Source organism: Hylobates moloch, unplaced genomic scaffold (genome assembly GCF_009828535.3).
Source record: "Hylobates moloch isolate HMO894 unplaced genomic scaffold, HMol_V3 SCAFFOLD_1, whole genome shotgun sequence".
NCBI classification, from domain to species: Eukaryota; Metazoa; Chordata; class Mammalia; order Primates; family Hylobatidae; genus Hylobates; species Hylobates moloch.
The window spans coordinates 120,743,035-120,759,398 of NW_026652276.1; the positions used below are offsets into that span (position 1 = coordinate 120,743,035).

Genomic DNA, 16,364 nt, shown 5'->3' on the forward strand with positions numbered 1-16,364 from the left:
TTCTTTATAAATTATCCAGTCTGTTATAGCAGCACAGTGAACTAAGAGAGGGACTGTAGGTAATGATGCTGTATTACATATTTGAAATTTGCTAAGAGGGTAGATATTAAGTGTTCTCATCACACACAGGGGAAAAAAATGGCAATTATGTGATGTCATCAATATGTTAATTAGTTTGATTGTAGTCATCACATCGGAATATTTATGTATGTCAAAACACATGTTGAATTCATTAAATATATACCATTTTTATTGGTTAATTATACCTCCATAAAACTGAGAGGTGGGGAATTGGGCTATATTTTCATGTCAGGTTGGTTCTCCTCCATGATCTGGCTAGGTAAGCCAACCTTGATATTTTTAAAATGAATTTTCCACCTCCATAAAATTTCGGAATGATATCCCCTAGGAAGACATATGATAGCAGAAAAAGGCTTCATTTATTTAGCAGCATCAAATAAATTGATGTTTCTTAGAACTTGAAGCTTTCTCCTTCAACAGACACCAAAGCATTTCTTATATGAACCACTTCTAGAGAAATCTTGCCAAACTGTAAGATGTATTTCTGTGCTTTTATTAGCCAGGGAGTACTAAACACATATTTCTTAAGAGCTTAGGTTCATAAACTTCCCCAAAGAAAGAAACAGATGGGAAGCAGTAGGGGTGGGGGGAGAAGCACTAAAAAGGAAAATAAATATCTAGTCTTTTCTGCAAATCAAGCAATGTAAGTGTACTAGTTATAAAAATAAGTAAATAAAAGGTGTGATCACGCAATGCTCAGTATGACAGTTGGATGTGTAATTTACGTTTTCCTGATTCCCTCCTTGATGTCAGCTCTGACAGTCACTTCTAGTCTCTCTGTTGAGAACTCCAAAGGCCCGGCAGCAAATCTCTTTAACCTATTGCTCTGAACGGTAACCATCATCATAGTCACGAATATTTACTGTGGTTTACCATCTGCTGGACACTGGGCTATATGCTTAATGTAGTTTATTTTATTTACTGCTTTCAATGACTTCATGAGACAGACACTATTATCAGGACAATTTTCAGACAAGAAAGAAGCAGGCATAGAACATACAAGGCCAAGTGTTGGGTGGCTGCAGAAGCAAAATTCAATGCTTGTCAGTCAAACTCCAGAGTCCCCACCTTGACCACTGTGTCACAGGTTTGGGCATCCACGGAAAGCTGAGAGCAAGGATGTATCAAAGAAAAGCATGTCAGCGTCTGCAGTGAGCCAGGTCATGGCTACAGAGCAGAGGCCCCTTCATCCAACTGAGGAGATGTATTGTAAGAGGCTGGGCAAAGGGAAATTCCACAGAAAGTAATGAATGCCCACATCTTGTTAACTACTCAACATAATCCTGCCTCATGTTGAAAATAAAATGTAATTTGTACACTTCAGGATTGTGCAAATGGTAGTTTTTATCAGATTCCGGAATATGAAACTATATAATAGTCCAGGAATTTGGACATTGCAAAAGCAAATTTATGGCACCTAAAAAGAATATTCAGGTGAGTTTCCAGGAGACAATCAGCAAACGATGAGACCATTTTCCCACACAGACCTTCTCGATCCCCATTTACTACCCCATTAAAAGGGTGTATTCATTTGATGAAGAAAGATAGAAAAAAAGGAATCTGTTTTGTTTTCCACACTTTTTGACACCCCTCAGACTCTCTACTGGTGTGAAGTCCAAAGACGCACCCTAGTGATTAGAATCCAATTCATGGCATGTAACAATAGCCTTTATTTATTCTTTCAATGGCATTACTTGTATTAACAGTTATAACTGTTTTATGAAATGCAAGACAATTAACTCCATTTCTTGACAATTGTTGCCTCAATGCTTTGATTCATTCAAATCAAATTAATTGCAGTTCCCAGATTGATTGTAGACCACCTTGTCTCAAGACTACTGCATATACTCTACCCTCTTGCTGGAGTTTTCTTCCCTACTCTCAACATCATATCCATCCTTCACTCTCAACACCCATCTTTAAGATTCACCATGACAGGTGTCACTACTGCTGTGATAAACATACATCTACACACAGAAAAATACATAAAAGCAATATTCTAGAGGAAAACATAATTTGTTTTCAGATTATAGATGAATTCTAATAATCTTTTAAAACACCATTTTAATGTTAAAATTTTATAGAATTTTCAGCTTGACAAATATAAGTGAATCTAGCAAAAGATAAATGTTTTATTTCTGTAAAATTCAAATGACATTTGGGAAATGTTGGCTTATGGCAAAACAGTTTACTAGTTTGTAGAACCAGCTTTGCAAGTTCTGAAGTTACTTCCCAGAAAAACCCTTAAAATCAGTTTATAAATCAATATGCAATATGTGTCTTATTCCAAGATATTGACATTTCTCTACTCACCAATAAAAGAATGTCAGGTTTCCCCACCAGGGCCAGGGCTGTAGAGAGTTTCCGCTTGGTTCCCCCACTGTAGGTGGCCACAGGTTTGTCCGCATGGGCTTCAAGGTGTAAGCGCCTGATGAGGTCTCCAGCAACCTGGAAGAGAGGCATGTCCATGTGCACACCAGCATTCACCAAAGTGCACCAGACAGCTGGTCTCAGTCCTCATTCCTGCTTCTCCCTCCCACTAACCCTGCCCACCTGCACACATACAATCAAGTACATCTCCTGAAACATCCCCCTTCACCATACAGGCAGTAATTGAGAGTGAACAGGTGGGAGTTTTCTGCAGCTGGAGACATCTAAGTGATGGTCAGAATCATCACATCTAGAGTTCAGGGAGCAGAGTGGGCAAGAAACACGCTCAAGGTTGGGGGTCCAGATAAATACCCATGTTGAGGTAAGCAGAGAGGGGTATGCCAAAAAGAAAACTGAGAAGGAAATAAATGGGAATGAAACTAATAGAGGTGTCAAAACTTAAAGGGAGAACACAACTGAAGTAGAAAATTTTATTATTTTAGATTCAGGGGGTCTATGTGCAGGTTTGTTACATGGGTATATTGTGTGATGCTGAGGTTTGGGCTTCTAATGATCCCACCCAAGTAGTGAGCATGGAACCTAACAGGTATTTCTTCACCCCTTGTCTCATGCCCTCCCTCCACACTTTTGGATTCCCATGTGTCTACTGCTGCCATGTTTGTGTTCATGTGTACCCAATGTTAAGCTCCCCCCATACATGAGAACACATGGTATTTGGTTTTGTGTTCCTGTGTTAATTTGCTTAGGATGATGCCTCCAGCTGCATCCATGCTGCTGCAAAGGATGTGATTTTGTTCGTTTTTATGGCTGGAGGGAATTTTCAATATTAACACAAGGAAAGAAATATCCCTTTGACATTGAGAAGCCACTGCTAATGTTTGCAAACTCAGAGTTTGGTTTATAAAGTAACTAGAGGTGGGGAGGAGAATGGGAAATATTTCTTATTTGTAACTGCTGAAAACCACTTTGCCAAGTCCCAAGGATGGTGGCAGCATTTGTCAAACCTCATCCCTCCAGCCACAGGAGAGTTCAGACTGTACCCAAGAGCCTGGGGTTCACAGCTTCTTTCTTCTTCCCTGCCTTCCACCCTGCCAGCTTGTCCCACATCCTAGAAGGCCCAGCCCATATCTCTCATCAGAAAAAATAATTGTCACTTCTTCTGTGTGTTATATGTCTCACCTCTTCTGTGTATTATATGTGTCTATAGAACACTTTTATTTAGCATTTCCCACTGTAATTTGTACCACACTATATTTTCTGTTTCCAGTTCTGTCTCCTATGCTGGATTAATTCTTCTTGGGGTCCAAGGCAAGCAATTTTTTTGTTTCCAACTCAGCATAATTTAAAAACTTTCCAAACAATTTTATTTAACTCTTATGACCATAGAAGTATTAATATAGATTTATTTTTTAGATATCATCATATAGCCAAATTGACCAAGATCATAATTCAAATTTAGGAGAAGAGGGAAAAATTCTATAGGACTAAAAAGATGGTTAATAATCGTGCATCCCAAATAACTGAATAAATATAAACTAACGTGTATACTCTTTTTGACAAGTACATAAAAGTTAGGATAATAACAATAATGATAATGAAGCATTAAGAACCTCTACAAATATTAGGATAATCATTATGCCCTCCAGTAAAATCTTTCAACAGAAATTATTATATGGCTTTACTTGTGCAACTTCAAAATATATTGCAAATGAATGAAGTGGCTCAAGGACTGGTCTTATGGTAAAATAGTATAATTCTAGGAAATACAGATTTCAAGGCCCAAAAGATACATAAAGATGAAATATTTAATCTCCTGCTATCTGCTTAAGAAAATCTTCTCAAGGCCAGTAGTTGGCCTTATTGAAAGTAAAGTCATTTTCCCCAGAATGTTTTATATGAACCATCCTTTTTCCTGGCTCCATTCAGAACAATTATTTCAATTATCACAAGTTGAATAAAAATTCACTCAAGTGAATTTTAAAATATCATAACAAAACATTTTATTCATCACAAGCAAACAACACAAATATTAAGGGAAGGGCCATATAAATGAAGAAATATAAATGCCTGGCATTTCAGGGATTAAAGAGATAACAGAAGTAGTAATGTAGCTTCATCCAAATTTTTGTCAGAGAAGAATGGCCAAGAAGTGTAAATCAGTGCTAGATAAACACTCATATGAGAGACGAAGGAAGGAAACCAGGGAGGCTTCCTGGAAAAGGAGGCACATGTCCCCATAAAAGAGAAGAAAACTAAGAGCATGATAGACGCTGTTAGAAAGCTTTATCTGTCGGGAAAAAGCCAACGCAGTCCTTACTTAATGTCATCTATATGATCTTGGAGACTGCTTTAACCAAATCAACATTTAATGAAACCAATTTTACCATAAGCTGATTGATAGAAATAAAAGTTCCTATGTCATACGTCTGGTCACAGAAACATCTCCAAACTTCTAAATAAAAAAACACTTCTAATAGCAAACACTGAAATAAATGTGAGCTACACATATATTTGTGAAAGATTAACAAAAACATGATTTACTCAATTATTCCAGTTCAGGGTTGACGGTGGTCAGAGCCTATCCTGGAAGCTCAGGGCACAAGGCAGGAACCAGCCCTGGACAGCATGCCATTCCATCACAGGGTGCACTCACACGCCCACATATACTCACCCACATGGGCTCAATATAGACACACCAAAGAAACTAATGTACACAGCTTTGAGACATGACAGAAAACAAGTGTACCTGGAGAAAATGTATGCAGCCATGGGGAGAGCGTGCAAACTCCTCTCCAACAGTGGTCCTGGCAGAAAATCAATTTTATTTTCCTCATCATTGTAATGAAACAATGTTGAACTAAACAATGTTATTTGGGGACCTGCTGTACTAACAGTGGTGAGGCTGGCAAAAATGACAAATTGTGAAAATGATTTTTTTGGTTATTTTTAGATCTATAAATATTACAAGAAAAAGAGAATGAAAATGTGTGTATGTGTGCATGTATTAGAAAGAAATGTTTAGTTACTCTCATCCATGTTATTCAAGGATTAGCAATACATAAATGAAAACTGATAAACTGACAAATAAAATAAAAAATCATAATATATGTACCTGGTTCTGGAGAAATGCACCTGAGAATGCAAGTTACATTTTGAATAAACTTGCCAAATTACTATTGCATATTTTTATGAAGTTAGGAAACATATGACATGTTTTCCCAATTTCACAAAAGGTTAAATATTGCAGCCTGCAAATTCTGGATTGGTTAACCATAGGAAAGATTCCAGAGTATACAGGAACAAATGTATTAGTTTGATCCAATGTTTTCTGAATGTCATGTTGTCAGAAAATAACTGAAAATAGCCTAATAAGAAGTATTTTGCTGTAGTCTTTTCTGCACTCAGCAATACTGTCAAAGTAATGGCAAAAGCAATGCCTTAGCAATCTCGGTTGGCAAAATACTGCCTAAAATCCCAGAATGTCAAAAGTTCACAGAATCTCTCTCTGCAGTTTGGTATTTTTCTCTCATGAAGCTCTAGAAATTGTACCATACTTAAGGCAAGTTACTGGGATGCATTCGTTTTGGGATGCTTTCGTTTGGGGATGCATTGGTTTTGGGATGAATCCCAATGGGATATGCACTGGGATGCAAATCCCCAGTGTTTATTCATATTTGGCACATAGTAGGACTTCCATAAACATCAATGGAGCCAAAATAAATTGCCCTGAGATTCACACATACATCTGTTGGACTCCAAAGCCAAAGTGTTTCCACTAGCACACATAATGGCCAGGTCAACATTTCTGTGAGATTAAAGACCAAAATGAGTAGTAAAGTAGGGAAAGGTAACCAAGGATTTCAGATGGAAATGTTTATCCTGGCCCCTCCTCTGAAGATGACCTCCTGTCCCGATTCCTACTATCTTATAACTTCTAGCTCCTTCTAGCTAAACTGACTGTGTGAATGGAAGAAAACTTAAAGATAAAAGTCATGTCTTTAGAGAAGATAAGGGGAAGCAAGACACAGTAGGGATATTCCCTGGTAGGAATGTGCAGGTATTAACAAAACTAAGATGATGAGGGGCCATACCTCTTCTATACCAGGGAAAACTAAAACACAGAATTTGCCAAATCTCTTCCCATTTAGAAGTACTGTTTGTTTGTTATGCTATGACACTAACATTGAAACTACCTAGCATGATGAACTCTTACACATTTTCTCTAGCATCCCAGACTATGTAGCCCTCATCTCTTGCATCATTTGGTAATAACCAAGTGACATAACTTAATATAACATGTTTTACAAGGTTAATTAAATTCAGGCTCAAATATGTACACTGCACAAAACTGTGCAGTGTAAATCATGGGAAATTTGAAAATCATTGTTAACTTGCCAAACCTAAATTCAAGCTTTTTGAAGTGGCGTCTTATTCTTACCTCATCAAACTTTTGAAAGGTTGGAGAAGTGAGCAATTTGACCATACTTAGATATGACCAGCAAGGGGAACACAGGTGGACTGGCTCCGCCACAGCATGGGCTCTGAGGGTCCCCAGGAGGGAGGAGAGGGGACTGTAAGGCTGGACAAAGGAGCCTCCCAGGAAGCACAGAAGGTCTTCTGCTAGAATCATAGAGCTTACAATGGTGGCTGTCCATGTTACAATGAAAATAGATGGCAGCCTGAAGAAAACAACTAAGGTGAGCAGCAGATGTGTCTAAAGATTACCCCCATATCTATGAGTTCTGAAAGCCTGGAGGTGAGGCACACATGTTGAGCCCAACTCCAGCCCAATGGAAAGCCAGGCAGCAGGAGGAGCTCCATGTTAGAGAAGTCATGCACTAACCCCACACAGTTTCCACTTCTTTGGCCATCCCAGGGTTATAAAAATAAGACTGAACTGTTGATACCACCAGGAATTCCATCTTATACAACTAACAACCTGAATAAACTAAGTGTCAGAGTAATGTCTTAGTCAAGAACTTGTACCCTGGAGCTGGTTTATATGGTTTCAAAGCAAAACCTTGCCAAATACTAGCCATGTGAACATGGGTAAGTGGCCTAATTTCTCTGGTGTCTCAGTTTTCCTGTGTCTCTGTGTCTCAATTAAACTGTGTCTAATTTCTCAGGTTGTAAAATGGGAATAATCATCTACTTCATATGGTTGCTGTAAAATACTTAGAACAGTACCTGACGTGGAATAAATACTGAAAGATAAAACTATTATTTTCCATTATTTTATAATAATTCTTTCTGGACACCTTGTGATAAGCACCTCAGAATGGATATGCCTGTTCTATAACTTAAATATTCTCAAAATATATAGAAGAGAGAATTTTTTTCCAGAAAATGAGCTAACTCCTTTGGAAACAGATGCAAAAGGGTGCTGACATCTTAGAAACAAGAGCAAGTGGCAATACTGTCTGCAAAATCAGTTACAGTTTTATAAAGGAAATGAAGACAGTTCCTAATTGGTTACCATTTAAATAACTTTTCTTGGTAGAACAGTTCAGAAAAACAAAGTTGTAAGACAGCTGAATATCAAGACACAATTGCCCTGAATGACAGAAAGCACCAACCTACATTAACAAGAGCTTTTTCATAAGCATGTTTCCCTCGAAAAACAAAAGTGCCAGCTTAAAGCCTCTGCCAAGAACCCGCCTCTTTCATCAAAAACTAACAAAGAGGAGCTGACAGAGATAAACGCCAATTAAAAATTGAGCCAACAATTAGTCACAGATGCCAATAACTGTTTAACTACAACCAGCAGGTCTCTGTGGGGTGGTCAGTTAGCTTTGCTTTATTAAGACGGGAGATGGCAAAAGGGGCCAGAGTCTTTACAATGAGGTGCAGACATTCTGTTTAGTTTCACTTAAAGTTAGAAAGCATAAATAAGAAACAAATGCTGAAGCATTATAAAAAAAGAACAGAGAATGAAGGTTCATGGACCAGTGAAGTCAAAGGCTATTAGTTTTATCTCCTGTGAGTCCTAGAATGTTCCCTCTCCCGCAGAATCTAATTGCAAACGCATCATATAAGCCACTTATTTCTGCTTCTAGTTCAGAATACAGAAATCTGAGGAGCATGCACCCCAGACTTTCTATAATGAGGTGCAGAAAAGGTAAAAATGTGCTTAAATAACTGCAATTTTGGTGGCTCACGGTACAAGATCCTGAGCTATCAATCAAGGCTGTCCGCTCTGCTTCGCTGACCTCTACTCGCACAGAAGAAGTGGCAGCTGTCTTTTGTTCTCTCACTGTTCCACCTGCCTCTCTCCTGTCACAGGCAGTGATGGAGGTATGGGGGTCTGCAGTTTCTGCCACTCCTTCATTCCCCTAAGGCCACCCAGAAAGGAATCCCTGGCAGGAGAAATCTGTCCACCCACTCATCAGGAAGTCATTCCTTCCAACAGTCCTCCAGATTCCACACATAATTTGTGCCCACTCTTTCACAAGCCCTGAAAATACAGAGTTTGTGATATTTCTTCCTGAATACAAGTTAGTAGTTCAATAAATGTAAAAGGCACTTAGGAAGAAAAGAGCAAGGGGGATACAAAGTTATAAATGATGTATTTATGCTTTAACTCCGACCACATGATTGCCTCACACAGATACATTTTAAATATATAATGTAAATAAGGCAAATACATTTAATGCTTTCTTCAGTATAATCATATTAGAAAATCTCTTGCAGGTAGGTTTATCTGATACTACAGTTCCTTCTCCTCATAGCATGAGAGAGCTGCCTTGGAGCCAGAGGTGGTCACCAAGCATTCCTCAATGGGTCCCTTTATCTAGAAGACCCCAGGAAGATTTACCTCAGGGATGCACTGCCTTGGAATCCCGCGTAAGCTACAGTAATAATAGAGATGTTCCCAACCAGTCAGAAGCTCGTCCAGGGCATCCTGCTGGGGACAGTAGCCAATGAGCACACCTGCCGTGACAGCAGAAGACAGGTCCACGGCGTCTCTGCAGAGAGAAGTAGCACAGGCTGAGAACAGCAGTTTCCCAAACTGGCATCAACCTATTTTTAAAATGTTGCTCATCAATAACAAGTCCACTGCAGTTTATTTAAAACAATTAGTTCATTTCACAATAATAGGTTCAATTCATGAGAAATGAAGAATACAAGAAGTCACCCCAAAATAGGCATCTTTGGCATATGGATTATTTTGAGCTAAAGGCAACTGAGAACCAGAGGACACAGGAAAAGCTCTTTACCTCTCCTTAACTGCCTAAAAATTCAGTATAAATGTCTTCTTTTGAAAAGGAAATTCACATTTACAAAGGAAATTTTCATTTGTAAAGATGTCTCCCTACGAGAAAGAGAGCTACTTTCCCAGAAAACTCTGAACTGGAGAGACTCTTACCTGCATAATGAGACAACCCTAGTCCACCATACATTTCCTCCCCTCACCTTCCCATAGCTGGCCTCCCCTGCCCAGAATCCCCAAATCCCTTTTGCATTGTTTAGCCTTATATGGTACATAAGCCTCAATCATCTGGGCAGCTCCTTGAGTCTTATTTTTTGTGTGAAACTCCTGTGCCTACATACATAATCAAACTGTTTTTTTTTATTAATATGTATTGCTGAATCAGGTGGGAAGACTATATTTAGTTTTATAAGATTCTGTCAAACTGTCTGCCAAAGTGGTTGTATCATTTTGAATTCCCATCAGCGGCAAATGAGAGTTCCTATTGCTCCACACTGTTGTCAACATTTGGTATTGTCAGTGTTCTGTATTTTACTCATTCTGTTAGGTATATAGATGCATTGCATTGTTGCTTTTATTTGCAATTTTCCAATGACATATGATGTTGAGCATCTTATGAACTTATTTGCATCTGTCTTCTTTGGTGAGACATCTGTTCATATCTTTCACCCATGTTTTAACTGTGTGTTTTCTTACTGTTTAATTTTAAGGATTCTTTATGTATTTCATATACAAGTCTTTTATGAGACATGGGTCTGCAAAATTTTTTCCCAGTATATGGATTGACTTTTTAATCTCTTAACAGTGTCTTTTGTACAGCAGAAATGTACTTTAATGAAGTCAAACTTACAACATTTTCTTTTATGGATCATGCTTTTGATATTGTATCTAAAAAGACATTGTCATGTCCAAGGTCACCTAGATTTTATCCTATGTTATTTTCTAGAAATTTTATAATTTGTATTTTACAATCAGGTCATAGATCCACTTGGAGTTAATTTTTGTCACAGGTATAAATTAAGGGCCCAGATTCATTGTCTGGCATGTGGATGTCCATTTGTTCTGGCACCATTTGTTGCAAAGATGATTATTTGCCCACATGGTTGCCTTTGTTCTTTTGTCATACATCAGTTGACTGTATTGATGTGGGGCTATCTCTGGGAATTACTGTGCTTTTATAGTAAATCTTAAAATCAGGTAATGTCAGTCTTCAGACTTTGTTCTTCCATACTGTGTTGCCTATCATGAACCTTTTGTCTTTCCACATAAACTTGAAAATCAGTTTGTTAATATCCACAAAGTAACACTGGGATTTTGATTGGGGTTGTGTTAAACCTAACATTCAAGTTGGGAAGAACCAATATCTTGTTGATGTTAAGTTTTTCTACCCCAAAACATGGAATGTCTATTTATTTAGAGCTTTTTCTATTTATTTCATTAGGATTTTGTAGTTTTCCTCACATAATTTGTTAGATTTATAGCTAAGTATTTCATTTTGGGGATTGTTAATATAAATGTTATGTTTTTAAAATTTCAAATTCCAATTATTCATTGTAGATATATAGGGAAACATGACTTTTCTACATTAATATTGTATCCTGAAACCTTGATATAAATGTTTATTAGTTCTAGGAGTATTTTTTGACAATTCTTTGGGAGTTTCTACATATATAATCATGTCATCTACAAGCAATAACAGTTTTATTTATTCCTTCACAATCTGTGTGATTTTAACTCCCTTTTCTGATCTTATTGCATTATGTAGGACTGCTTGCTGGCAGAGTATTGAGATAAGAATGGAGAGAGAGGACATCCTCGTCTTGTTCCTAAACTTAGGAGAAAGGTATCTAGCTTCTCATGATTTAGGATATTACTTGAAGGTTTATTACAAGTGTTCTTTATCAAGTTGAGGAATTTCCTTTCTGTTCCTAGTTTGCTGAGAGTTAGTATCATGAATAAGTGTTGGCTTTTGTGAAAAATTTTGTTATGCATCTGTTAATAGGACCAAACTATTTTTCCCTTTTATTCTATTGTTGTAATGGATTATATTAATTGATTTTCAAAAATTGAACAAACCTTGCCTATCTGGAATAAGTTCTTCTTTGTCATAGTATATAATTCTTTTCATACATTGTTAGATTCAATTTGATACTTTGTTGAGAATTTTTGCATGTATATTCATAAGAGATACTAGGCTATAGTTTTCCTTTCTTGTAATGTCCTTGTCTGGTTTCAGTATTACGGTAATGCTGGCCTCATAAAAACAGTTAACCATATTTGTTCTGTATCTATTTTCTAAAGGACATTGTAGTAAATTGATATCATTTCTTTCTTAAATGGTAGAATTCACCAGTGAGATCACCTAAGTCTAGTGCTTTTGCTTTTATGGTCATTAGTTATTGATTTAATTTCTTTCATTGATATATACCTATTTGGATTGTCTATTTCTCCTTGTTTGTGTTTGGGTAAATTGTGTCTTCAGGGAATTGGCCCATTTCAAGTAAGTTATGAAAGATGTGGGCATAGAGTTGCTCAAAATATTTCCTTATTAATATTTTAATGTTCATGAGATTAGTAAGGATAACATCTTTGATTTTTGATCTTAGTAATTTATATTCTCTTTTTTTTCATGGATAATCTCACTAGGAGTTTATCAATTTTATTTATTTCATCCTTTAGTTCATTGATTTCAGCTTCTGGTTTCATTGATTTTTCTCTATTATTTTCCTTTTTATAATTTTATTGATTTCTCCACTAATTTTTACCATTTCTTTTCTTCTGCTTACTTTCAATTTAATTTGCTCCTCTCCCTCTAGTTTAGTAACGTATAAGCTTAGGTTATCTATTTTAGGTCTCTCATCTTTTCTAATAGATGCATCAAATTCTATGAATTTTCCTTTAAGCACAACTTTTGCTATATCCCACAAACTGTGATAGGTTTAAATTTCATTGTCACTTAAGCTTAGTTTTGTAATTTCTTTTCTGATTCCTTTGACGTGTGTGTTACCCAGAAATAGGTTATTTAATGTCCAAATATTTGGAGATTTCTAAAGCTATCCTTCTATTTTTTATTTCTAGTTTAATTCCATTGTGGTTTGACAGCATAGTTTGGATGATGTCTATTTCTTTATTGTTAAGTTGTATTTGGGCTTTTAGTGTGAGGTTTGAGTTTATCTTACTAGAAGTTGTATTGTGCTTACTGGTGGCTGTCTCAGTGGTGTTAGTTCTAGTGTCCTTGTGTTTATACCCAGGTGTCTTTGGGTTTGCCTAGAGATTCCATCTTAAATAGAGTCTGAGGCTTGTAGTTCTCTTAGTCCCTGGTTATTACACAGGAGCTCCACTGATGTGGTGGTGAGGAGGTGGTTGAGGGGAAGAGTTCTATATTCCCACAATCATGTCTCAGTCTTCTAGAGCCTGAGCTGGGCATTTCCCTTTTCCCAGGTCAGTTAGGCTCTGGAAAAGCAGTTTCCCCTTTGGGCTGGTCTTTCTAAGGCTTACAGAGGTCTGGGCATATTTCCATATAATTACCTCCTGCTGAAAGCATGAAAGGATTTTTCCCCTGTCTTCACACTGAGAATCTGGTAGGGTTCCTGTAGGTAATATTCACCAGTGAGGAGCCCCCGAGGCTACTTTCAAGTTAGTCCACACTGGGCCTACATCACTTTTTGATTATAGTTGATGTGTTCCTACTGATCCTGGCCTCATATGGTGACTTCTGCTTCTGGGTCTCCTGATTCACAGTCCCGGGCTTCCCTCTAGTACAGTCGTTTCTCAGTATCCATGGGGGGTAGGTCTAGGACTCCCCTTGGATACTAAAAATCCATGGATGCTCAAGTCCTTTATATAAAATAGTGTAGTATTTGCTTATAACCTACATACATCTTCCCAAGTACTTTAAATCATTTCTAGATGACTTATAATACCTAATGCAATGTAAATGCTATATGAACAGTGGTTATGCTTTATTTTTTAAGGAATACTAACAACAGAAAAAGTCTGTATATGTTCAGTACAGGCAGAATCATCCCTTTTTTTCTGAATATTTTGTGGCACAGTTAGTTGAATCCACGGATATGAACCCGCGGGTGTAGGGGGTCCCCTGACTGTCTCTCTAGTACTGGGGCAGCAGTTTACTTTCTGACCTCAAGTCTCTGAGGGATCTAAGAAGAGTTGATAATTTTTAGTTTTTAAGGTATTTTCCTGTTGTGAAAATGAAAGTGACAACTTGCAAGCTCTTTAAATGTTGTACCAAAAACCACAATTCAGTACCTTTTTTAGTAGAGTTTTTGTTTCATTTTTTCATGTTCCACATCTCTGCCCCACAGGAAAAGCTATAAATTTTAAATGTATCTCTCCATCCTTACATTGTATACCATTCTCTTACTCATCGTGTCAATGGCTTCTAATCTACACAGTAGAACAATTTCTCAAGTTTATTGCTGGCAGCGCTAATTTAATATTCTGCACTTTTATTTCAGTTGTATGTGATAAATATAAGAGAAAACAGAATTTAAGATCTACTGGGTACTTAATTTCCTTTACATTAGTTTCTATTACATCCATATTCTCCTATCTTTCAAATTCAGCTAGCACATTTATCATGAACGTTTCCACACTTGTGTCATAAAATTTTAACCTTTAAGTCTTTAGAGTATCAACTTCTAAAAAAGCATTCCCTTATATTTAAATAATAAAAATATCCATGTATAATTTTTAGTTACAATCTTTCCGTAGTGCTCCAATCAGCTTTTGTACCATAATTATTCTGATGTATTATTGTTTATGCATTCTTCTAAAGAGAGCAAGATTGCCAGAAAAAAATACAAAATATCAACTTAAGTTTATAATTCAGATAGACAATGAATAAATGTTAAGTGTAAGTATGTACCATAAAATGTTTACATGTGTTATGCAAAAAAAAAAAAATGTCTACTGGAAACTCAGGTTTCAAGTATTTTCTGGATAGGGGAATATTTATAAATGTTAATGTATATATTATCTGTGGCTTCAAATATATCATCCATGTGCTATATTATCCTTTTGTTTTATTATCAAAATTGATGCTAAAATGGGAGTTGTTTTCAATAGCCCATAAAACAATGGAACAGCTGGATAAAATGCAGAAAAATCTATTTAAAGACTAGGAATTAAAGATTCAAATCCCAAAAAGAAGAAAAACTCACTGAGAGGAGACAAGTGTTTTGTTTCTTTTTCCTCGAAATATTGACCACACATATACAATGAGGAAGAAGAAGTAATGATGTTGTGGAGAAAGTGACTGCTAAAAGGCAGAGGGGCTAAGCAAAGCTGTTATTAGTCTTTGGAAGAGATAAAAGTTGAGATTCAGGGCTATCAGAGCAGATAGGACTTGAGAGGCCAATATCCCAGGGGGAAGAAAGTAAGAAAAACCCTGTAACTCTAGGTGTCTCATGCTTGAGATGTTCATTAATGTATGAGTAATGCAGGTGTATAATTGAAGAGGGAAATCAAGACACAACTCTAAGAATCTAAAAAGTAACTAAACCTATCAAATTTATAACAAACCTGGAATAACCAGCTGGGATAACGGAAACTGTCATTAAGCAGACATGCAGGTGTCGGGACTCTGGCAAATAAACGTGGCTTTCAGTCAGGGCCATTGAACAGTGAAGGCTCCAGAAATGTAAAAATAGACAAGCCTTTTAAAAAATATATTTAGTAAGATCATCCCATTTTCTGAGATGAATTTTCTGTGATAATTTTATCTATTCTAATTCCATATCAAAGCTAAAGAGAATTCTCTTTGAAGTAAAACAGAATCATCCAGAGACTCTAAATGTTTTCATTTAATCAAACTTTATCCGTTGTTATGGGTTGAATCTTGTCCCATCCAAAATAATAATAATAATAATAATAATAATATTGGAATCCTAACTCCCTGTACCTTGGAATATGACCTTATTTGGAGATAAAATGTCACAGAGAAAATCAAATTCAAATGAGGCTACTATGGTGGGCTCTAATCTGGTATGACCGATGTCCTTGAAAAAAGGAAAATGTGGACACAGACACATACATAGAGGGAAGACTATATAAACACACAGAGAGAAGATGGCCATTTATAAGCCAAGGAGACAGGCCTGTAGCAGATCCCTCCCCCACAGCAATCAGAAGGAACTAATGGCAACAGCTTGATCTCAGAGTTCAAGCCTCTAGAACCATGAGAGAATAAATTTTCCTGATTTATGCAATTAAGTTTGTGTTTTGTTGTTGTTCTTGTTGTTGCTTTGAGATGGAGTCTCACTCTGTAGTTGAGGTTGGAGTGCAGTGGTACAATCATAGCTTACTGCAGCCTCGAACTCCTGGGCTCCAGCAATCCTCCCACCTCAGCTTCCCAAGTAGCTCAGACTACATACATGCACCATCAGGCCTGGCTAATTAAATGTTTTGTTGTTGCTGTTGTTGTTGTTTTGTTTTGTTTCTGTTTTGTGGAGATGGAGTCTCACTATGTTGCCCAGGCTGGTCTCAAACTCCTAGCCTCAAATGATCCTTCCATCTTAACCTCCCAGAGCACTGGGATTACAGGCATTAGCCACCGCACCCAGACAGTGGTATATTTTTACAGTAGTCCTAGCAAATGAATACACCAGGAATACCACTAAAAAAAAATAATAATAAGTAAAAAACAAATAAAATAAAAATA

At 37.0% G+C, this 16,364-nt stretch overlaps 1 protein-coding gene across 1 annotated transcript in view; it reads right to left on the bottom strand.

Moving 5' to 3' along the window:
• The window catches only part of ABCA13 (ATP binding cassette subfamily A member 13), a 509,835-nt gene that overhangs the window by 59,001 nt on the left and 434,470 nt on the right, over window positions 1–16,364 (bottom strand). The window contains exons 56-57 of the mRNA XM_032758123.2: window positions 9,287–9,437; window positions 2,395–2,529 (exon numbers count right to left, since the gene is read on the bottom strand). Of these exons, the coding sequence (XP_032614014.1) occupies window positions 2,395–2,529; window positions 9,287–9,437 (286 nt within the window). The remainder of the gene's footprint in view (window positions 1–2,394; window positions 2,530–9,286; window positions 9,438–16,364) is intronic.